The following is a 25,088-nucleotide window of genomic DNA, read 5'->3' on the forward strand; positions in this document are numbered from 1 at the left end:
TGGATGGTAAAAATACAAACTCTCCTCAGGGAATGTTGGCCAACAAATGGCTTCTTAAGAGAGTTAATTTGCAAATTCCCTTTAAGTAACAAAATCTTTGGCTGGTGTTCTCTATTCTGTTATTAACTAAAGAGACTTGGAATCAAATTGGCATAACCCTCTGAGGTTTGGAAACCACACTTGCCAGGTCACTTTGCCTACAGAAATAAGACTTAATACCACTACTTCCTCTTGCAAATATTTTCTGGGCCTAGGAAAATAGAGGCCTAGTTTCCTCAATTTTCTATCTTTGTGAACTGTTAGTGTCACAGTAATTTTATTGCAGTGACTAGCACTGAAAATATTTACTCTATTGGTAGCCTTGCTTACCTGAATGAAAAGTCATATTTTGTTTGCGCATCAATGAATCTATTCACTTGAAAGAACTCAGTCTTGTCTTGTCTTTTTGCATTGCTGTAGACTGAAAAACATGAGCATACTCTTTTTGCAACTCATCCTATCAAGAGGAGGAATCTATTCCCCACCCCTTCAATCTGGGCTGTTCTCATCACTTGTTTTGACTAAAAGAATGTGGTAGGAGTGATGTTGTATGACTTACAAAGTAGATCTTAAGCTTCTGCCTTGGGTCTGTGGGAATGCTGCCCCAGGAGGGACATGTAGGCAGCCAATCTAGCTTACTGAGGATGAGAGGCTACTGGAGAACCAAGTACCCCAACCAATAGCCAGCACCAAGTGCCAGGTATGTGCCTGAGGTGATCTTGGACCTTCTAGCCCAGCTGACCTCCAGCTGTACGCCCAGGCAAAACCAGCAGAGGAGCACCCAGCCAATGCACAGAATCATGAGAAATAGTAAGTAGTTGCTGGTTTAAGCTTCTAAGCTTTGAGGTGGTTTATTACACAGAAATATACAATACAGAACATACTCATACTTTTTCTTCTTATTCCTATTAGCATAATGGAAAACATTACATAATTTGGGAAAAGGTAGTGAAATAAGGAGAACAGTGAGTAAATTCTATGCAGGTGGATCACACAGCTTTACTTCACAAATAGGAAAAGGGACAAATGAAGAAAGTCTCATTGCAGATTAGAAGAGATGAGTGACTTCTGCAGACCAGGGAGGTAATCAGCAAGTTGTAGGGGGACATCTCTGCACCCTGGTGACCCTGCACATATCCAAAGGAGCCAGGTTTGGGCTGGAGCCTGTCCTAAGCCTTGGCGGATCCTCCTTGCGTTCTTCCTGGAACACCAGAGCACGGAGGCTTGTGAGCCTTTAGTTGTCCATGTAGGTAATAAACCATCGAAAGCCAAAAAGGGCTCATTGTATCCTTACCGGCCAAATCTGGCAGGCCTTGGCTGTGGCCTTGACTGTTGTGTGCTTGACATAGGTCAGTAATGAAATCAAAAGAACAAACAAAACCCCCATAATTCTGTAGTTGACGTGGGACGAAGATTGGGTGCATCTTCTGAAGTATGAGTAACTAGATTACATTTTCCCTCCTTCTATCTTCCTCAAAATGTAGGCAGTACAACGAGACAGCCATAGGAGAGGAAAATAGAAAGAATAGCTGCAAAATTACATAGAAATGATATGTTTTATCAGTTTAGGTTTAAGTGATTTCCAGACTGATTTGTTTGAGTTCTTTAAATAGTAAGAGATTTTCTTTTCATATTTGTTGAATATATGTTTTCCCAGTTTGTTTACTATGGGGGCTTTCTGAAATCCAGATTCCTACATTTTTACATAGACAAATCCATGAATCTTTCATTCAGCACTTCCTTCATCTTTCTAACTTTAAAAAGTTCTCTCCACTCCAAAATCTTGATCAATATCTCTTTTTTTTTTTCCTATGACAAAAAATATTTAATTCTTCAATCCTTCCAGAATTTGTTTTGGTAGGTAGTGAAAGTCGGCCTCAACATTTTTTCCTAACTAGCTAATAAATTTTCTCAGCACCATTTATTCTTAAACCTTAACTTCTCCACTGAACTTTGAAAAGTTTTTAAAATTTGCTGTCAAGTTTACATACAGTATAATTCACTCTTTTTGATGTGCAATTCTACAAGTTTTGACAAATGCATAGAATTGTGTAACCACCACCAGAATCAAGTTCCCTCATCCTAAAAAAAAGAAAATTTCTTCTTGCTACCAGTGGTAGTCAAACTCTCCCTCCACAATTTTTTTTTTTAGTGAGGAAGATTGGTCCTGAGCTAACATCTGTTGACAACCTTCCACTTTTTGCTTGAGGAAGATTGCTGCTGGGCTAACATCTGTGTCAATCTTCCTCTATTTTGTATGTGGGACACTGCCACAGCATGGCTTGATGAGAGGTATGTAGGTCCATGTTCAGGATCTGGGCCGGCAGACCTTGGGCCACCGAAGCAGAGTGCATGAACTTAACCACTACGCCACCAGGCCAGCCCCACCCTCCACTTCTTAATAACAGCTTTAAGGAGATAAAACTTACATACTATGCAATTCACCACTTAAAGTGTATAATTCAGTGGTTTTTAGTATATTCAAAGACTTGTGCAATCATCACCACAATTAACTAATTGAGTTTTGAGAGTTAGTCACATATTTTGGGTACAAATATGCAATCTATGAAATATTTTCTCCCAGTCTGTGACTTATCTTCTCATTCTCTTAACAGTGTCTTTTTCAGAACAAAAGCTTTTAATTTTCAAGTCCAATTTATCAATTTTTTTATGGATCACACTTTTCATATCATATCTAAGGAGTTTTTGCACAACCCAGGGACATAAAGATTTCTTCTCTGTCTTTTCAAAAGGATTTTTAGTTTTATGTTTTACATTTAGGTCTATGATCCATTGTAAGTTAATTTCTGTATAAAGGGTGAAGTATAGATCAAAACTCATTTTTTGGTATATGGATATCCAATTTCTGTTGAATTTGAATGCTTCATCATATTATATTTTTTAATATAATAGGGTCTATTGTTAAGCTCTTTTTCTGCACCATTGGTCTGTTTGATATTGATCCATTTGATAATCTAATGCTAGTATCCCACTGTTTAAACTTTATAAACTTAAAAATATATATAGCATGAGGTGACTCTCTATTCCCCATCCTATCCCAAATCTTATCTTTAGCAATGAGCACATGGAATCATCACTTCAATTATTTGACATCCATGCCCCTAGCCAACCTTTACAAGTTCATCTGTACCATCAATGAATGCATTTCAAGAAATGAAAAACCTATGCTTTGGAAACATAGCCTGGGTTGGCTCAGAAGAAAAGATACAGCCAATATTTGAAACTTTAACTCATACCTTAGTGAAGGTGTAGATAATTTGGCATAAATTGTTTCAAGTTATTGAAATATTTAAGACAAAATTAATGACTTCTCTTTTTTCTGGTCATTGTTAACTGCCCACCAAGAAAAAGAAGTCATAAAAATAAACCAGTAGTACTTGGAATTTAATTTCACTGCCATGTAGATGTTTTTCCATATAAACAAAAATTGAGTGGAATAGATATATTTTTTTCTACAAAAGAACCTGATTCCAAGAAGTGCATAAACACAACTCTGATATTAAAGTCTTTAGTGACGCACATAGAATTTTGGGAAAGTTTTTGTGAAAATTCCTACTCCAAAAACGCTTATAAAAATTAACTTATTTTCTTCTTTCATTATCCCCACCACCTGTGAATGTAAACAGAGTCCTTAAAAAGTAAAACATTGGGCATTAGAAGGAATAAGAAGAAAAGTAAAGGACTTAGATTATAAATAGAATAACAGAGGCTCTGAGTAGTCGAAAAGGACCTGTGAACACATCCTGTGTTCAGAGCCTAAGCAAGGATTCTGCCCACTCTGGTCAGATTGAGTGCTATGTCTGCTCTAAGAAAACAGCAAACTAAATGAGCCCATTTTTATTAAGAGTATATTTGAGCATGTGGAATGTAAACAATGAAAGTGGTCTAGCCAAACCAGTTTTTACCTTATGCAGACATCATCTTATTCTTCCACACTTAAGGATTTGTAAATTTGTGGAGGTCAATATGGGAATGGGGTGCTCATCCACGAATAAAAACATAACAATTCGGGGGCTGGCCCCGTGGCCAAGTGGTTAAGTTCACGCTCTCCGCTGCAGGCGGCCCAGTGTTTCGTTGGTTCAAATCCTGGGCGCGGACATGGCACTGCTCATCAGACCACGCTGAGGCAGCGTCCCACATGCCACAACTAGAAGGACCCACAACGAAATATACAGCTGTGTACCAGGGGGCTTTGGGGAGAAAGGAGAAAAAAAAAAAATCTTAAAAAAAAAAATAACAATTCAACTGACATTCGCTGAGTGCTAACTATGAACCAGGCACTATGATCACCCCGTATGTCCCCCCGGCTCCAGCTTTCCCCGCTTTAATCAACTTCTCTGCTTAAAATCACTCCAGCTGCCTAGTGCTTCCAGAATGAAACACAAACACCTGTACCCCGGGGCAAACAGCCCAGCCCTTGCCAGCCTCTCTAGGCTCCTCCTTGCCAGTCTTCCTTCCTATCATAGATCCCCAGCCCCAGACAGACTGGCAGTTTCCCAAGGGTACCCTAACTTCCATGTCCTTGTACATGCTGTAGGCTTTTTCTGTCTCTCTCCTTTCCACCTCCAGGGGCGTTGATGTTTCTTGTTTACTTATTCCATAGCATAATGTGCATATGACTATGCCAGCAGAGATTTCACTGTGTACTTGCTCCCTCCCTATCTTTGTGATTCTAGGGCTTAGCACAGAATAACAGTCAAAAAATGTTTACTGGATGAATAGTGAACATTAAGATACAGATTGGAATAATGTGAGCTGAGATAGTGGAAATATTTGATATAGTGAAGATGAGAAAAATTCTTCAGAGAAAGAATATGCTTTTAAAAATGGCATAGAGGTGTAATTTTTCAAAAGCCTATTACATTGATGGCTATGGATGCAAATTGTCTCATGTATGGTCCACGGGAGCCCAGAGGCTGGTTCTTATGTGAGGGTAAAAGAATAAATGAATTTATGGGTCATTTATGAATAAAAGAGCCAAGGTCCACACGGCTTTGTATCAGGCCATAAGAGGTAAAAGCCAGGAGATTCAAGTAAACCTTAGAGTTCATGATTCTTCTAAGACCTTAGGGCTCTAGTGTTTTCCTGATGCTGGGCTTGGAAAAAAATGTTTAACATGGCTCTAAAAAATTGTACTGGCAAAAATGGGGCTAAAGCTTCGGGGACCATATGAACACACAGGACTTTCCTTGAAAAGATAACATGTGACTGGTGTGCTATGAGTCAACAGGACTCTAGGGACGACTTCAAGGCATAAGTAACGAGGCACGGGAAAAGAAAGAAGCCCAACATTACGGAAAAAATGGATTTGGAGCTATAAGATCTGAAGTAAAGTCTGCTTATTCTTTTCCAATACCGGGAGGGGCTAGTTGTATCTTCTCCACACGTCTTTCCACATCTGTAAAGAAGTTAATAAAGTGTCCCCGAGACTTCCAGTTAATATGGTAGGTTGGACCAACACTGGAGATCTACTCATTCGACAAAATTTTTAAACAGGCTTGAACACAAGAAAGGAAGATCTCTACATAATGAAATAAAGAGGGAACAAGAAGCCACGATGTGGAGGGGAACTAGAGCTAAAAACTCTCACAGGGGCATTAGAACCAGATATATAACCAAAGAGCTGGAGATCCGTAATCACAGGAGGAAGGAAGTCAGCGTATGTAGGGCCTCATGCATGCTAGGTGCTAGAACAGAGGTCCCTTATGAACCGAGGGGCTCGAAAGGCCCAGAAATGGCCTTTCAGCCATAAAATAGGGCCCAGAAAACTCCAACTCCAGGGATAGGCATGGAAGAAAGCCAACTGCATATTAAGGGTCGTTTGTTTGGATTATATATTGATTAAACTTTATTAAATTTGCATATTAAAATTTAAGAGTAACCACTCAAAGAACAGAAATAGTATGTTAACCTTCCTCTTGTCTAGTAGGTCAATAACAGACAGTAAAGAAGTAAACAAGAAGTAAAGAAAATGCATGGTAAACAAACAGAATAAGACGGTGAATATGAGTTCAAACATATTAATAATCACGAAAAAAATATATTAAACTTACTAGCATGAATTAATAATGACAATAATAATAATACATTAATACTCAGCTCATAAAGTCGTAAGATTTCAATGAAGTTAAACGCTATATAAATGCTTATTGTTAGGTACAACACGAAATGTTCATTCTCAATCCAAGTTCAGGTTTTACCAACGACCTTTGAGACACACAGACTGGAAGACCGTTCCAAAGCTTTTGGAAAGTTCAGTGCTCAGCTTTGCACAAACGTCTCTCGTTTAATGATTTCCCTCTCTCCCAGCAGACTCAAGAATGGCAGCCTCGTGACAAGATGAAGCACCCATGTCATTTAAGATTTCTGGGCTTGTTAACTTCTCACCATCTGTTTAGCGTTACTGGACTTAAGTTGGAAAAAAAAAAAAGAAGGAAAATGACGGATTTGGCTTCCAGTTTACTTTGTCCTTTGTTCCATCTCTTCAGGAGTTCAATTTGAATGTTTTACAACGTAAACACCGTGTTGAAAATACAAAGCAAAACTCTGAATCCAACAAAATTTCCTTTGTTGTTAAATAACATTTGGAGTGGTAACACTGTAAAAAAATATTTTGATACTGCTTCTAGAATACACCATCTTAGAGTCTGACAGGGCTCCGGAAACTGTCTAGTCAGTGAGTTTCCGGTGCTGCCCTAAAGAGCCTAGCGTCCTGCAGGCCTGTGGGGCCACGGAATGGGGGACAAGGGAGGACTGAGAGCACGGGAGGCCCCAGGCCCCCTCCCACGGCTTCTTCAACTTGTTTAGGCTTCAACTGGGCTTCTCTGTGAGATTTCATTTGCAAAGAGTGCCATGGCTATGAGTAAATAAACATACAGATAGATGGATAGAGAGTTAAAAACACTGAGTCTACATTCTTTGTTTTACAGATGATGAAATAGCAGTTCAGAGAAGGTAGTGACTTGCTTATTGTTGCCAAAGCAAATTGAAAACCAGGGACTAAAATTAAACCTTTTTCTCTAATACTATTTCTCCATTAGAGACAGGATTTTGTTTTTCTCCTGACAAAGGGAACTCAGGCATTGTGTTAAGTATTGGAACTAAAATTATAAATAAACATTGGTCTCAGCCCTCACGGGCCTTTGACTCTAAGGGATCACCTAGGAGAAAGTTTTTTTTTTTTTGGTGAGGAAGATTGGCTCTGAGCTAACATCTCTGCCAATCTTCCTCTACTTTGTATGTGAGGTGCCGCCTCAGCATGGCTTGATGAGTGTTGTGTAGGTCCATGCCCTGGATCCAAACCTGTGAACCCTGGGCCACTGAAGCGGAGCATGTGAACTTAACCACTATGCCACTGGGCCAGCCCCAAGAAAGTTTTAAGGGGGCTGGAGCTATGAGTAATTTTTAATGCAGTCAATAGAACCAGGAAGATAAGAACAAAATAACAATAACCAAGGAGATTAAAAGAATAAAAAGGAAAAGGACTCACATTTTTAGAGCAGGTGAAATGTTTTTTTTTTGTTTTTTTTTTCTGAGGAAGATTCACCCAGAGCTAACATCTGCTGCCAATCTTCCTCTTTTTGTATGAGAGTCACTGCCAAAACATGGCCACTGACAGATTAATGGTGTAGATCCATGTCTGGGAACCAAACCCAGGCCACCAAACTGGAGCATGCCAAACTTAACCACTAGGCCACCAGGGCTGGCCCTAGAGCAGGTGAAATTGACCTTTATTGATTATTGCTGTGACTTTACATTTATACCATCATCATAAAATAGATCATTGAAGAAGTTTACATTTCCATAGACCTTGAAAAAGAAAATAGACAATCATTTGCCAATGTGACGTAGACTAATGGGCTTTAAACTTTCCTTTCTTTATTTTTTTTCCCTAAAGATTGGCCCTGAGCTAACATCTGTTGCCAATCTTTTGTTTTTTTTCCTTCTTCTTCTTCTCCTCAAAGCCCCCCAGTACGTAGTTGTATATCTTCTAGTTGCAGGTCCCTCTAGTTGTGCTATGTGGGACGCTGCCTCAGCACAGCTTGATGAGCGGTGCTAGGTCCACCCTCAGGATCTGAACTGGTGAAACCCTGGGCTGCCAAAGCTGAGTGTGTGAATTTAACCACAGGGCCACAGGGCCAGCACCTTGAAACTTTTCTGATCACGCGTTTGGGAATCTCCAGGACCACACTTGCTTCTGACAACAGCTACAAGTTCAGGTGGTCCCCAAGATCACTCCCAGGTTTGGCAATTCCCTAGAAGGACTCACAGAACTCACTGAAAGCTGTTATACTCAGTTATGGTTCACGACAGTGAAAGATATAGATTAAAATCAGCCAAGGGAAAGGCGTACAGGGCAGAGTCCAGGAGAGTTCCATGGATGAAGCTTCCAAGTGTCCTCTCCCTGTGGAGTTACGAATGGCAGAAACTTCTGGCAACAACGTGACATTGCACATGGAGTAGTGCCAGCTAGGGAAGGCTTGGTGTCCAGAGTTTTTACTGGAGCTTGGTCACAACCTTTAGTGTCCAGCCTCTCTGAGGGTCTAGCTGATACTACTTGGCCCAAAGCCCCCAGCATAAATCACATTGTTAAACTATCCAGTGTATCCCAAGGTCCCCAGAAAAACAAGGACAGTCTTATAAGGCAGGACATTCCAGGGGCTCAGAAATCATCTCCCTGGAGCTGAGGGCAAAGGCCAGGCCTCTGTTTAGTTGAGGTTAATTCTTTACCTTTATAAATTTATAAATTATACACAAGTAGTACATACAAGCATATAATGAACACTATGAAATATACAATAAAGAATATATTAAAGGAATATATAAAAAGTTCAATACTGTAACTGGAATGAGGAAGGCTAGGTCTCATCCCACTCTGCCATGAAGATCCTCTCTGCCTCAGTTATCCCGTCAGTGAAACGGGAATAAACATGAAGCTCAATCACTGTCAGCTGTAATTATTATCCAATGTGTACCTAAAAAAGGAATAGAGGATGAAAATGTGAAGGGATGGATCTTGGAGTAACTAGATGTGGAAAATTCAGTAAGGGTGGAGGAAAAAAGTAATACATTAAAAGCCAACAATGACAAAGAAAAGTGCTTTGCTCTGAAGAAGTTCTTAAAGTTGTGCTAATATAATAATGTATTAAGTGGCTGAAACAGTCAGCTGGAACATCTGGTACTACAACGGAGCTAAATGATTTACCAAAAAATCTTTAAAAAAATTAAACAAGAGGGGCTGGCCCCGTGGCCGAGTGGTTAAGTTAGCGCGCTCTGCTGCAGGCGGCCCAGTGTTTCGTCGGTTCGAATCCTGGGCGCGGACATGGCACTGCTCGTCAGACCACGCTGAGGTAGCGTCCCACATGCCACAACTAGAGGAACCCACAACGAAGAATACACAACTATGTACCGGGGGGCTTTGGGGAGAAAAAGGAAAAAATAAAATCTTTAAAAAAAAAAAAGAGAAAAAAATAATTAAACAAGAGGAAAAAAGCCAAAATGGTTCAGTGTGCCCCCATGTTAAAAATATTGCTTAGACAAAAAGATACACGTTAAGCACAAAGAAACAATAAAGAACTGTGGAAGAAAAGCGGCATTATCAGTAATTAACTAATAGATTTCTCTGGGCCTCCATTTCCTCATCTGTATAATGAGGCAACTGGAGGAGATTACCTATAAAATTCCTTCCGGCTAGAAAATTATCTACGGCTACCACAGGGACTTGATCCTCAATAAGAGGGAATATATATATGCTTAGTAGCTAAGAAACAGGATGTACTCTTATTTCTGTGATAGTATTTTCCTTAAGTGAAAATAAATAGCACCATTAATGAAAGAGTTAACCTAAGATTTGTCAATCAATGAAGAAACGACTGGAAAAATTAAGAACCAGAAAAAAAAACTACTCATTATCTCTGAATCTGGCTAACATTATGAGTGCTTATAATATGGTGATGTCCTCAGAGAAATTAAAATAATTAAGAACGAAGCAAATTTAAAATGATGTTTTCTTTGTAAAAATAAATAAAAGCTTAGATGTAAGAAAATAAAGCCATAGTCTACAGGTGGCTAAGGGAATAAGAGAGTTCTAGAAACTCATGAGAAGATTTCAAAGGGAATAGATTGCATGCAAAACAGAGTTTATGAAATCAGTGGCAACGCTGAATTGACTCGGTCCCACAGACGTAACCCTGGAGCCGGAGGAGTCAGTGTTGAACCACACTGTTGTAGCCCACAAACAGTATTGCAAAAGGAAGTGGACCTTTTCCAGGACCTCACAATACTGTAGACATTTCTGGAAACCAAAGGTCTTAGAAATGTGAGTAGAGCTAAAGAAATACAGAAAGAGGTAATATAGTGATAAAATCCTGCAGCGTATGAAGAAAGAAAGTAGGAAACAACTAAATTCATGGAGCCTGGAAAAGCAATAAGCAAAGAAAGAAAGGAAGGAGAGTCTAGGATTGCCAGCATATTAACAGCAATTAAGAAAACATTATTGACAACAATATAAAAGAAAGAAAAATAAATTGAGCTTAGGGAAATTCAGTTTGATGACTGATGAAACAGATTACAATAAGGTTTGCTACAACAAAAAATATATGAATTAGCTAACTCTCTTTGGCAAGTATCCTGTTATGGGAATTCAAAGTTCTCTTAGTTTTTCTTTTTTTTGCCTACTTTTTATTTCCAGGAATAAAACGTCAATATAAACTAAAGGTAGACTCAGAGAACTGGATTAAGCCTCAAAATATTATCTGGCCAATTACTACAAGATACCATCCCAAAATAGAACTGATTTTACAGCAAAGATATTTTTCAGAGAGTTCTGAGGACAGATTTTATAGCTGTCCTTGGTAAGCAATTCCAATATTAAATGACCTCTGCTGTCAAACATTATCTTTTCGTCTCATCAGACTCGCTTTTACTGTAGGTCAAAATAGACTCTTGGCCAATCTTTCGTGCAGTCTCAAGTGGAGGAGGCTGAATATCTTTTAACCTTCTCTGGACAACTCAGTTTTCCCAAAGCACAAATCATAAATAGACAGCTCAAAAATAAATGATCACAAAGTGAATTCACCCGGTAACCATCACCCAGGGCGTGAAATAAGCACCCTGCCAGCCGTCCAGGGCCGTCCTTGCTCTCCTGCCAGTCACTACCCTGCCACCTCCCCAAAGACAACCACAACCAGCCTTCTAACACTCTGGTCAGGTGTGCCTGTTTTTGAAATTTACAAAAATGGTTAAACCATATGTTCTCTCTTTTTGGGTAGCATTTTTAAATTGAAATATACTTCTTACAATATAAAAGTCACTGCTTTAAGGTGTACGATTCAGTGGTTTTTACTGTATTTTCTATGTTGTGCAATCATTCTCTCCAATTCCAGAACATTTCCTTCCATCAGCCCCGCCTCGCCCCAAACCTGTTAGAGTTCAGTCCCCGTTAGTATGTTCTCTTTTGACTCTGGCTTCTTTTGCTGAGCGTTACGCTAGTGAGATCCACATGCTATGTTCAGTGTATGGACACATTTCTGAATAGAGCCTAAAAAGTAAAGTACAGGTTTTTCCAATTAATTTTGGTTCCATACACAAGACTAGTGGTTTCGATCCTGGTTGCACATTAGCAAAACCAGGCAGAGTTAAAAAGACTGATGTGTAGGCTCCATCCCAGATAAACACACAATAGTCTGGAATTGGGGGAAGGGGTAGGGTGGGGCATTAGTAGATTTAAAAGTTCTTCAGATGATTCTGTCGTGTAGTCAGAGTTAAGAACGACTACAAGCAACTTAACCTATCAGAAGAAGACGTAGTCTGACCAGACGAAGGCTCTAATTGAAAAAACAGATTCCGGGCCAGCCCAGTGGTGCAGCGGTTAAGTTTGCATGTTCCGCTTCAGAGGCCCAGGGTTCACCCGTTTGGATCTTGGGTGCAGACATGGCACCCCTTGGCACACCATGCTGTGGCAGCCATCCCATGTATAAAGTAGAGGAAGATGGGCACGGATGTTAGCTCAGGGCCAGTCTTCCTCAGCAAAAAGAGGAGGATTGGCAGCAGATGTTAGCTCAGGGCTAATCTTCCTCAAAAAAAAAAAAAAAAGACAGATTCCCTCGGGCCCTCAGGCACACTGAGTTAGAATCTTGAGACGTGTGTCGGGAATCTGCATTTTGACAAGTGGCCCACATGCTACTAACAAGGCAGTTTCGGAAATACATTAGGAAACCAGTAATTATTTCTAAGAAAATAAATGACTTCATCAACAGAAGTTTCTATCACTTTTAAGCAAGAAAACACAAATGCTAGTTTAAAACATTTTGAATACATTAAAAAGAAACTATTTTAATGAGTGATTTAATTTGAGTGACGAGGGGAAAAATGTATCACATCTGCCTCATTTCTTTGAATTGTCCATAGTCCAGCGTGGAAAACTATTGGGAAGTGGCCTTTTCCACCTCCTCTTCTGAGGTTAACACAGGAAACAGCTCTACTTTTTTTAGACATCGAACCAGTGCTCAATGTTCTCAACAGACTGCAAACCTCCCAATTTGTTTTTCGTTCGTAGTGGACAATGTGCAAAGACTCTTCTTCACATCGCCAGATAAATACACTGGAAAAATTTTTAAATGCAACTGCCAAGAAAAAAGGCAAACAAAATGGAAAAAGAAAAAAAAATTCAGAAAAGGAAAAGAAACCTCAAAAGAGTCTGAAATAGACTTCATTGGCTATTGTAGTATAATAGTAACAACTTTACATCTTGATAGGTAAGAACACTGTTAGAATAGAGGTGGCATCGGGCCCTTGGAATGTATTCCCATGGTGTGATCATCTTGGAGATAGTTTATGTACACCTGGGCGAGGATAGTGCTTTATGTGGTACTTTCTGCATCCTCAGCTCTTAATAACATGTCATTTGCTCTACTGATGGGTATCTTCTGTGATTGAAGTTGTTTTCTTGATCCATGGCATGATTATAGATACATAATCTTTCACCTAGATTTAGATAAGGTAATTTTTCACCTTATCAGCTGGACACTAACAGTAAACTAGGTCCTGTTATTTAGGACAATAGGTCAATACATTAGATGGTGTTATAGTTGTCTGAACATATTAACATATTTTTAAAATTAAATTTTAATTTTAGGATAGTTTAGACAAACCGAAAAATTGTGAAAATAGCCCAAAGAATTCCCATATACTCCATATCTAGTTTCCCTTATTATTAACATCTTATATTAGTCCATATCTAGTTTCCCTTATTATTAACATCTTATATTAGTATGGTACATTATAATTTATGAGTCAGTATCGATACATAATTATTAACTAGAGTTGATACTTTATTCTGATTTCCTTCATTTTTATCTAATGTCCTTTTGCTGTTCCAGGATCCCATTGGGACACTACATTACTTTTAGTTGTCATGTCTCCTTACGTTCTTCTTGGCTGTGACTGTTTCTCAGACTCTCCTTGTTTTTTTTATAACCTTTACAGTTTTGAGTCATGCTGGTCAAGTATTTTTTGGAATGTCATACACCAATAAATCTTTTAAAACACCTAATTTGTTCCTAGATTCAATTAATGCATCAGAAAAATTTGACTTAAAGTAATTCTAAAAGGAAAATAAAATCTTTTGGAGATGGTTCAAACTATTAGAATGAACTCCAATAGACTTGAACAATTGGTTTAGTGTATACAGAGATATAAAACAAGATAGAATAATTATGACTAGTAGTTAGAATTATTGTCATTTCTAAAAATTGGAACTTAACTTTACAAATTAATAAGAATTGAATTTATTTACATTCTTCGGGGTTCCAATCTTTGTTATTGTTCTTACATAGCCATAAAGTTAATATCATCTTGAGTTCTGTTTTTTTTTTTAAACTTTTTATTTTTCCTTTTTCTCCCCAAAGCCCCCCAGTACATAGTTGTATATTCTTCGCTGTGGGTCCCTCTAGCAGTGGCACGTGAGACGCCGCCCCAGCGTGGCCCGACGAGCAGCGCCATGTCGGCGCCCAGGACCCGAACCAAGGAAACACTGGGTCACCTGCAGCAGAGCGCACGAACTTAACCACTCGGCCACGGGGCCAGCCCCTTGAGTTCTGTTTTTTAATTTATTGCTATTTATAAACTTGTCTATGTATTGAAGTAAAATGCACACTTGGCATCTTTAGAAGCAGTGCAGTACTCATTGCATCACATTAATACATATTTGTCTAAATACTCCCCATTGTGGAATATCTGGTTTGTTTCCATTTTTTATACTACTACTATACTAACTATTTGTACAAGAACAATTTAAAGTTGAACCAATTTGCGTGTCCTCCAGCAATGTACATAAATGCACACTTTCCTAAACACTCACCAACACTGAGTTTTATCTTTCAAATATTTTCCATTCTAACTAGTACGTAATGCTGCTTTAAAGCTGCTTTGCTGTGTACTGCACTATAGGAGCAAAATTGTGCACTTTCCATGTCTTTTTGTGTAAAGTGCTTCTCCTTTTTAAAGTAGAATTAAAATGCCAACCTTATAGATGAAATTAGATGGGGAAAATTTTGTATACTAATATGCCTCTTCAGGAGAGCTGTCCTTTTTGGAAAATGGGAGTGTGTAGTGGAGGGTGAATGTAAGAAGAGCTCTTCTTGAGGCTAGGGATGATGGTACTGATTAAGGAGGAGAGGGGATGGGAGGGGAGAAGCAAGAAAGGATGTAATGAGGAAATAGTGAAAGGTCAGCACTCCACGTTTTGGCATCTGCCTCTCTGCAACTTACTCGGACCTTTTATAAAGTGCTTTTAAAAACCCATGAAGTGCTTAATACGAATGGGTAGATTAGTTGTAGACATTAAGAATGGAGAAGTAAAGGATGGTGAGAGGAAAGGAAAAATAGATTGCCAATAAAATACAGAAGGCAGGGGCCGGCCCGTGGTGGAGTGATTAGGTTCACCAGCTCTGCTTGGGCGGCCCAGGGTTTCGCCGGTTCGGATCCTGGGCGTGGACATAGCGCCGCACATCAGGCCATGCTGAGGCAGTGTCTCACATGCCACAACTAGAAGGACCCACAGCTGAAAAATATGCAACTATCTACTAGGGGGATTTGGGGAGAAAGAGCAGAAGAAAAAAAGAAGATTGGCAACAGTTGTTAGCTCAGGTGCCAATCCTTAAAAAAATAACAAAAACACAGAGGGCAGAGAGAAGCAAAAGGATGTGTGTGTGTGTCTGTGCTGTGTGTGTTTGGGATCCACAATAAAATTCTCAGAAAGCCTTTTAATATCTGAGTTACCGGATTTAAGATTTGGGCCAGATTTAACCTGAGTTTAGGGAGACTCCAATTGTGGCCTGTATTACACATATTTATACATTTAAAATAGTAAGCTTTTCATAATGTGTCACATTTAGTTCTTCCTGTCATTTGAAAATGTTTTTATTCTTTTAGAATGAAAAATTGAATCTTGTGTTCAATAGCTTCTTCTCTTTTTTAATATTCACTAATTCATCTCCTACCCACAAAAGGCATACATATTGTTATTCTGGTTTCTTTGGGTTTTATATTTTATATTCTGGTTTCTTGCAGATTTACATTTTATATTCTACTTTTGAAACTATTGTAACTTACTGATATGGCTGTGGTGACAATAGACCTAATTCTTTCTCCTAACATTGAAAAAATTTGTTTCAGTCTCTATTGTATTACTACTGGTTTGCAATAAAATAGGTCATTTTAATGGTTTAAATCTGTAATTGGCCAATTTTTGAAACCCCAATGTTATAAATATCATGTACTAAAGTTTTGTAATCAATTTTAAAGTCTGGCCCTGTCATTACAATCTTTTAAGAAGCAATTTTTGACATTTTTGCCCCTTTTCAAATGAGTTTCACTATCACTCAAAATCTGTCAGGGATTTAAATTGGTAACAAGACTCATAAAATTTAGAGCTGGAAACTGCAACAGGGATGACCTCGCCCAACTTTTGTGACTGAAAGGGGAGGTGACAGAGGCCAAGAGAACTTGACTCCCCTTCCCGAGTCACAGCGAACAGCAGAGCTGGGCCTCTGGCCGAGGTCTCTGCTGACCGTCTGGAAACAGACAATAATAAAAAAGGAACTGGCCTTTACTTTTACCGTCCTTTTACTTTAAATCTCCTTACCTTTATATTTATGCTAACCCACACTAAAATCAACTCACCTTTCATTTTGCGGACTTTAAATCAGCAGGTCCAAATTTTAGGAGCTCAAGAGTGGAAGTTTGCCACCTACAGGTCAAAAGAAAGAAGAAATTTTTCAGGTTTTTCAGAGTAAAGCTCTGATGACCCTTAGGAGGCAAAAGTGTGTTCTAAAACAGTTCTTTGGGAGAGGAGCTCTCAATCCAGCACAGGAGGACTTTTACAAAGGGGATGCTGCCTTCACTTTCATCACTGTTAGTGCAACAAGTTTCTACTCTCTTCTTCTTTTGGTAGTATATGGTGCTACGGTAGCAGAAAAGAATGACAGAACACTGAGCAGTGTGAATCCATAATTAGAAAGGCATGAAAATGTTTCTTAGCAACTGAGAACATGATATCACTTTTTCTGTGGGTATTTCCTCCGCACTGCTAGAAATATCTGTGTGGGCAACGAAAACTCTGTAATGATGTTGGGACACCTGGATAACCATTTGGAAAAAGTTCTTTTAGAGTCTTCTATAGTCTACTAAAATAAACTCCAGTTGGATTATATATTTAGATGTGAAAGATGAATAAGACCATAAAATTACTAGAAGTCTGTATAGGGGATTGTAACACAATCTTGGGGTTGGGAAGACCTTTTTAAACCTAACACCAAAGGAAGAAAATCAAAAGAAAATATAGATATTTTACAAACATTAAAAAATATAAAGAAAATCACTGTACTTTCTTCCTCACTAATAATCACAGAAAGTTTAAGATGAGACTGTATTTTCACTCAAATTAGTCAAACAAAATTTTAATAGTAATATCCAGTGTCAACAACGGCTGTCAAAATTACACTTTCATTTGCAGAGCCTTATGGAAAAACAATTTGGCAAAAATATGTAAGAAAGCTAAAATGTCCGCTTACATATTGACCTGATATCTGTCTCTAAGAATTTATCCAAAGGATATAATCATGAATAATAGGAAATTCAGCTACAAATACATTTTTTATAGCCTTGTTTATAATAGCATCCAAGCTGGAAATGAACTACATGTCTGATAGGCCATGGGTTAATTATAGTAGGTTATTGTGCCGGCATAATATGGTGCCATTGAAATTATTTTACTGAATTCTATTCAATGATATTAGGGAAATTTATTAGTAATTACTTGACAGAAGTAGGTTATATGGCAGTGCATTTAGTATGATCCCACTTATGGGTTGCAAAAAACATATCTACATCCACACACACAGAAGGGGCTTTGGAAAACTATGTCCCAAATATTAATAAGGTTACCTTGCTGTGTGGTAGAAAAAAGAGACCAAGAGTTTCCTCTAAAAATGTTCTTGAAGAATAACGGAAGGAGTTAAAAGAAGAATATGTTAAAAAATCCCAAGATGGAAGTATGAATAGAAGAAGAAAAGGCAATCCATAATCAAACGTAAAAAGATAAAAGAAAATGGAGCCTGGCTATGAAGGATAAACAAGAGTACTAAGGAAGAATGGAAGTGCCAGAACACGTAATAAAATTGGTCAAGGATAAAGTCAGATGCAAAAGAAGAGGTTGTACAACACGATCTAGGAGCCTGGATGTGAGGCCAGAGGAGGACTGGCAAATTGGCACGCCTGCTGCTTATACAACACGGATTTGGTTATCCCAGGAGTCAGTCTAAAACAGTTGATAAATTCTGTAGTCTAAATGAAGACCTAAGCTGTCTAAAAAGCTCCATAAAAACATATTGCTAAGTGGGCGCAGGTGAAAACTCATTTAAAATAAACTAGATGTTTTAGAATGGCTCACTGAAAAGTATTTCAGAATGTTTGAGCGCATGTCCCTAAAATATATTACATTTTTTTAAGTCTCAATGTGTTTACCTGTAGAAGAAGATAGAGCTAACCAAATTCATTTCCTTTTCACCCTTCAGTGAATATTTGCTCCTAGATTCCTTTCTGCTCTCTCAGACTCAGAGTCTGCCTCATGCAGAATTTTTGTATTTGTGCTGCGTACTCATTAGCTGCTAGGGAAGTGGTCTTCAAACTTTTTGATCATATGACTCAATATGTGAATATTTATTTATTTATAAATTAAATATATATATGTCCTACCAAACTAAGGATATGTAAATTACATAATATAAAGAAAAAAATTAAAATAAACAGAAGTAGAAATTCTAATATATTCCTCTTGCACCCCAATGGACATTCTTGTCTGTGCATCCGCCCCTCTTCAGAGACCAGTGGCTGCCATTAGGGTCTCTTGAGTCCCACTGCCAGATTGTACCTCTAAATGGCTGTGTTCTTGGGTGAGACACTTAGCCTCTGTGCCCAGTTTATCTGTAAAATGAGAATAATAATAGAGCCTGCCTCACAGAACCGCTGTGAGCCCTAAGCGAGCCCACGCCTGTCAGTGCTCCTCAATGTGCCTGGCACGAAGAAGTGCTCTTCCATGGTAGCTGCGGTCTATGATCGACACTTCGCAAGAAGCAATCCTTCTTTAGACGATTGCTGAGTTAAAGGTAATTATAGCTGGCATTTTAGGACTTCAAGTTGTTTCATATAAAATAATGAATGAAGATTGTTATTGTTCCTTATTCTTCCTGTCTCTGTGCCCCTTTCCTACATTATCCTCCCCAGGCTGGAGCTAAGCACATGCTTTGTCATATTTTTGCAAAGTTGCAAAATTCAGTTTCCCCTGGGATGGACAGCATTTACTTTGTATTAAAAAGCTCATCTTTTTATGTTCTATTTAAGTTATAACATTGACCATCAATCCTGGCTGCACATTATAATCGTATGGAGAGCCTTGAAAATCCAGAGACCAGGCCCCCACTCCAGTTAAATCCTCTGATTTACCTTGTCTAAAAGCTCCCCAGGTGATCCTAAAGTGCAGCTCAGGAGGAAGGACCACTGAGCAAGGGAAAAATCATCCCTTTATTAAAGTCAACGGTTCTCAATCCTGGCTGTACATTCCAATCACCTGGGGAGCTCTTAAAACTACCAGCGCCTGGCGCCCTGACCTCAGACGAATTATAAATAAATATATGTGGAAGTGGTTAGGACACTGAGTTCTTTAAAGCTCCCCAGTCGATTCTTATATGATGCCAAGGTTGAGAACTACTGCTCTACGTCAACAAAATACTAAAGTAAAGTAGGCGGCAATCACAATAAGAACTTGACAGCATGACTGGTAAGCCTCCCTGGCTTGGGCTCAGCTCTGCACTCTCAGGCCAGCAAACCCCTGTGGGAGAGAGGAGCTCTGCCACTTCTAGAAGAGGCCCACGGCAGTCTAGTAACTCTTCAAAAGGGTAAAGCACTACACCAAACCTACTATTACTATTATTTGTCATTATTTTCTTCAACTGCCTGGGTTCTTTTGTCCTCCAGCCACCTTGAGAACCGAAATATATCTTGCTTAGCACTTGCCTTTGCTATTGCTCTCATCTCCAAAGTAGGCACACTGACCCTTTCTGTTCACGGGGCAGAATTTCTAATCACTATAAAGAGGGCCAGGGAGGGAGGGGCACAAAGGAGAAGCATCAAAATTGTAAAGCCAGGAAAGGAACAGAAATCTCATAAAGTTATTTTATAACAAGATTCCAAATGCCTGACTTATTTCCCTAGATATTTGCATGCAGTTAATATTTATTGAGTTAGGTTACTGTAATGAATATTTAATTTAAAACTCGAAGTCGCTTTAAGAATACATTTTGCAGATAAAGAAACAGATTGAGAGGCTAAGTGACTTGCCCAAGGTCACCCAGGGGACGAAGTCAGAATTTGCACAAAGGTCTCCTAGCTTTCAGTCCAATGCCGATTTGACTATACTACAAGTGAACCTTGGAAGCTGATAGATCCCTTCCTGTCATCAGTCTTTTATTATGGAAGGGACAACCTTTAGATTGTCCATAGGAAACTATAACCTTTGCTCCCAGAACCTGGAGAATACGTTAAGCTCTGGGCAGTAAACAAGCATCATGAAGTGGGTGATTCTGGTGATGTCTCTCAAATCAAAGCGGCAGTTATCATTCAAAGGGACCACAGAGTATTGCCTCCAGAGGGCAAGTGTGAAATATGACGGAGTAAAAAGAAAGCAGTGTCCAATTATCTCAACATCTGAATAAAGAGTATGACAATGAAGAAGTGAGCAAAAAGCTCACCTTCCTGGCTAGTGGTGGCTCTCCAGCGTTGTTCCTGAAGAGAGGGTGCCTGGCTAGCACTGTATCAGAAGAGTCCCTCAGCTTCAACTCCAGCCTCGACAAGCAATCTTCCCAGCTTCTCAGAGACTTTCGTACATGGAAGAAAAAAAAAATGATGGGCTCAGTTCACACAAATATTGTTTTTTCTAGCAGTTATGTTACAGATGTAAATATGAAATTAACATCCTGTTTTACACAACAATTCTCTGTGAGTTTGGTTTGAGTTAATCCCCCTAAGGATGATTACTTCCTACTATCCTGGCAAAAGTCTGTGTGCCTGCAAAGCTATGATCATGGAAACCCTGCCATTTGGTGACTGCGAGGCCCTTCCACCCTGAGAGAGCCTGGACTCCTTTGATCCACCAGTGCTTTCCCCTCACTAAACTGAGTAGACGATGGCATGAACTAGGGGGCCAAGAACGGCCCCTGGACTTAAATGAGTAATTAATGGCTTTGAAAGTTCCAGACTGTGACTCTAACGTTAGCTCGGACTGTGCTTTACGTAGGAAAGTCATCCTTTGTAAAGTTCGGCCATGGAAGTCAGCATCGTAGAAGAAAGATGGTACAATGCAGAGCTCCGTTTTGGAAATTGAGAAGAGTTTGTGAAACAGGAGACTCCTCTACTGGGTTTCTGGCAATGAAACTTCCTTTACTGTGCTTTCTGTTGAGTCTATTTGCTCCTGTGTTACTTGTAATTTAGTCCAATTCTTTTCCGAGCTGTGTCAGTTGTCAGTTCATAACCTGTTGTTTGCTATCTAATTTCTGAGATCTTCATTTCTAACTTGTTGTTCTTTTTCAAAGACTTTAAATGATTACTTTAACTCATTTAAAACATTAATTTTCATCTGCTTTGTAGCTACTTTTTTTCCTGGTGAGTTCTCATTATTCAAATATTATTTAATCCATTCTAATCCTTTGTCTTGTACTAAGGTCATTTGAGGTTAAACGGCATTTCTTCTTCTCTTTTTTGTTTTTTGAGGAAGATTAGCCCTGAGCTAACTGCTGCCAATCCTCCTCTTTTTGCTGAGGCAGACTGGCCCTGAGCTAACTGCTGCCAATCCTCCTCTTTTTGCTGAGGCAGACTGGCCCTGAGCTAACATCCATGCCCATCTTCCTCCACTTTATATGTGGGATGCCTGCCACAGCATGGCCTGCCAAGCGGTGCCATGTCCGCACCCGGGATCCAAACCGGTGAACCCCAGGTGGCTGAAGCAGAATGTACGCACTTAACCGCTGTGCCACCAGGCCAGTCATTTCTTCTTTCCCCACATTCAAATTACATGGATTTTTGTGGATCCCATCACAGGAGGAGATTCCTGTGGAGGAGACAGGGACAGGACAGGCTCAGTTTCTCAGCTTCATGGCTCACCGTCTCTCTTGCTATAAACGAAGGTCTGAAAATAAAACTTTTCTGTGTAGCCCTTCTCTGCTTGTAAAGTCTGGTTGGAACAATTTCCTACCACCAGCTCTGTGTTTCCTAGAGATCTATTGACATTGCCTTCAAGGTTATGTTTACCTTCAGAGATCTCATTCTTCTGAGTCTCCTGGCCACCCAGCCTAATACAAAATGACATTGTTTCACCATTCACAATGTCAATCTTCCCTCTCTCTTATTCCAAATATTCCTGCCCTGCTCTCATTTTCGTTCCCTCAGAGTGTGGCTCAGCCTCCTGGAAGGAAGCATGTGCTGGGTATTTCTGATATTCTTCAGAGCTTTGATCACCACTAGTCAATTCTGCATCCACACGAACACAGAGACGTGGGGTTGTTTTTGGTTTGTTGTTGTTTTGCACTCGCCCAGAATGTGATGCCCATGAGTTAGCTCTCAAACCTGCTTACCCATATTTCCATGCAAGTAGAGTGCTTTCCTTTTGGAAGAACTTATTAGCAGTTTTGGGGACTGTAGCTCACAATGACTTGTCAGGAACCCCTTCACTCTTGCCGCTTCCCATTTCCCTTCTGCTGATCCTGCATCTGTCCTGCCTTTGGGCGGGCAGGCACACCCGCCCACCTTCTGGACCATGTGGGGATTCCAGTTCTGGAATTTCTTAAAGATTGTTTTTTGAAGGGCTAGTTAACCCTGGTCCAGGAGTTATTTAACTTTCAGAAGATGGACTATAATGTAGATGTAGGATGACTGCAAACCTCTTTGTAGTCCGTAACGTTACAGAGGCAGGTCAGTCTCACAAAGATGTCAACACTGTTCTGGTCCTTCGAGAAACATTTACCTGCTTGTAGACAGGGCTTCTTGGAAAGTCCATTTGCTTAGATGAATCAAGTTATTCAAGGGATTGCCCTCAGTTTGCAAGGACAAAACAGTTCCTTGAGAAATTAAAACCTAAAGTTACTTTTTATGATTATAAGAATTAGAAAAATAGCCAATAAACCACATAATAGTACAAAGTTTTTTTAATATCTGGAAACAAAACAAATTTACACAATCTATATTAGAGTGAGATTTCTAGTTTCAAAGGAAAGTATTTATTACAAGATTTTACTAACATTTAATTGTACTAATATAGGCAAATACCAACTTCACAAAAAACTATTACATAAATTTAGCTGAGCATCTTCATTAATATTAGTGGCACTGGTAATCTTCATAATATTTTAACATAAACTAAGTGTTAATAGCATACAGAGGGAGAGTAAAAGTGTCAATCATCTACCAAAGTAAAATAATACACTTTTATTTTTAAAAACAGTTCAACACTCAACATTGTTATTATTCTAACTTTGATCGACAGTATATATAACTGGGATGATTATCTGTGCAAAGTTTTCATGTGACCACATTTAAGACAACCACCAAACCAAAAATGGTATTTTTTACCCAAAGCGTGAGGATAATCAAATCACATTTTCTAAGACCACATTTAAATTAGCCCTATAAATAAACCAGACATCCTCTTTTCTTCTTGTTTTATTGTTGTTACCTTACAGACAAAAAGCTTCATATCACAATTAATGCTTAGAAATAGACTTGGAAGCCAGATAAAATCTTAGTTCAAATTCCAGGTCTATTACCTTCTAGCTGTGAGACCTTGGGCAAGTTTCTTAACTTTACTAAGCTCATTTCCTCATCTATAACATGGAGAAAATAGATGTTGCAAAGATTGAGATACTATATGTGTCATGGACTGAATCGTGTCCCCTCAAATTCACCTGACGAAGTCCTGAGCCCTAGTACCTCAGAACGTGACTGGATTTGGAGGTGGGGTCTTTAAAGAGGCAATTAAGTTAAAATGAGGTCATTAGGGAGGGGTCTAATCCAATATGACTAGTGTCCTTACAAAAACAGGAAATTTGGACACAGACAGGTACAGAGGGAAGACATTGTGAAGAAACAGGGAGAGGTCAGCCATCCACACGTCAAGGAGAGAAGCCTCAGAAGAAACCAACTCTGCCAACACCTTTATCTCAGTCTTCCAGCCTAAATGGAATTGTGAGAAAATAAATTTCTGTTGTTTGAGCTACCTATATGTGGTGCTTTGTTACGGCAACCCTAGCAAATTAATATGTAAAGAATTTAGAACAGTGGCTGGAACATGGTAGGTAGTCAGTAGATTACTTACTACTACGATTATTTTCCTAGACTTCTTCTAATATTCAATTCCAAAAACCACACAAATAATTCAGTCCTTATAATGTTCAATTTATGGCTAAGTAGCAAAAGAGAAAGACTTTGTTGAGATAGGCAGGCTGCCATGGGCTCTTAGCATCCCTGCATGTTCTTGCTGGGTACTGAGCTCTCTTTTTCCAGGCCATTTCTCAGGGCTGTGTTTGCAGTAAGAAATCTTGAATAACGATGTAGTATCTCCCTCCAGACAAAGAACAGGCTTACTTCTGCTTACTGTAAAAGCTGTGAATCGCCAAAGCTCAGGGTTCCTCTCCTGCAACACAACCTACCTTGTGTGCAGGAATTCTTCATGGGCTCTTTATGTCATCCCTGTGGGACTTAGGAGCACAGGGGACCAATACAAACCAAAATGAAGCTTTGGCTACTATAAAGTCCTTTGTCTCTGACCCAGGAGTCTCATGTCTTCTGCCAGTATCCCATTAAATTTTAATAGGCTAACCTGTTAGCTTGTAAACGGAAACATCTTACACCCTGCACAGTTCTTGACAGTTTTGGCTGACAGGGCCATGGTTTTCTGGAAAAGATGAGGGCCCCAATGGGATGGATTAAGAGATATAAGACTCCCTGGGATCCAACAGTGAATACTTGCACTCAACTAGTGGGAAAGGGGGAGGGAGCAGAGGCCCCCACTGTCCTACCTGTTGATGAACGTTTGGAGGCTAAGCAGTGAGAGGTAGGATTATACAAGCCACCTAGATGGAGTCCTGGTTGTTGCTCAGTCACCTCGGGGCTGGAGGAGGAAGGATGCATGCCCCTGGGCCCTAGCTGTGAAGAAATCTGCCAGTGGCTGCTAAGTCAAGAGGTCTCCAAAGCTGAAAGAAATGCTGTCAGCAATGAGGAAATAAAACTTTGAGTATACCGAAAATATAAGAATCCTGAGCACAAGTTGGGCAGCCAATCAAATCCAAAAGTACAGTAGTCCCCCTTATCCATGGGGGATATGTTAAAGGCCCCCAGTGGATGCCTGAAAATGTGGATAGTACTGAACCCTATATACACTTTGTTTTCTTCCTTTACATACATACCTATGATAAAGTTTAACT

The 25,088-nt window shown here is 39.4% G+C and overlaps 1 protein-coding gene across 7 annotated transcripts in view; it reads right to left on the reverse strand.

The window, feature by feature from the left end:
* Nucleotides 1-25,088, reverse strand: part of BBS12 (Bardet-Biedl syndrome 12) — a 67,972-nt gene that overhangs the window by 28,026 nt on the left and 14,858 nt on the right. For 2 of the 7 annotated variants that reach the window (XR_011537209.1, XR_011537208.1), the window contains exons 4-6: nucleotides 20,367-20,492; nucleotides 16,243-16,309; nucleotides 8,899-9,035 (exon numbers count right to left, since the gene is read on the reverse strand). Coding sequence is in view for 3 of the 7 variants with exons in the window: in XM_070609144.1 (XP_070465245.1) it covers nucleotides 16,289-16,309; nucleotides 20,367-20,492 (147 nt within the window). In the remaining 4 variants the exon portion in view is untranslated. Of the gene's footprint in view, nucleotides 1-369; nucleotides 461-8,898; nucleotides 9,036-11,384; nucleotides 11,600-12,366; nucleotides 12,684-16,242; nucleotides 16,310-20,366; nucleotides 20,493-24,767; nucleotides 24,870-25,088 lie in introns of those variants that run through there. The other 5 variants (XR_011537211.1, XM_070609144.1, XM_070609143.1 and 2 more) reach the window with 5 other exon arrangements.

The sequence above is a fragment of the Equus przewalskii genome, chromosome 2, assembly GCF_037783145.1.
Source record: "Equus przewalskii isolate Varuska chromosome 2, EquPr2, whole genome shotgun sequence".
Taxonomy (NCBI): Eukaryota; Metazoa; Chordata; class Mammalia; order Perissodactyla; family Equidae; genus Equus; species Equus przewalskii.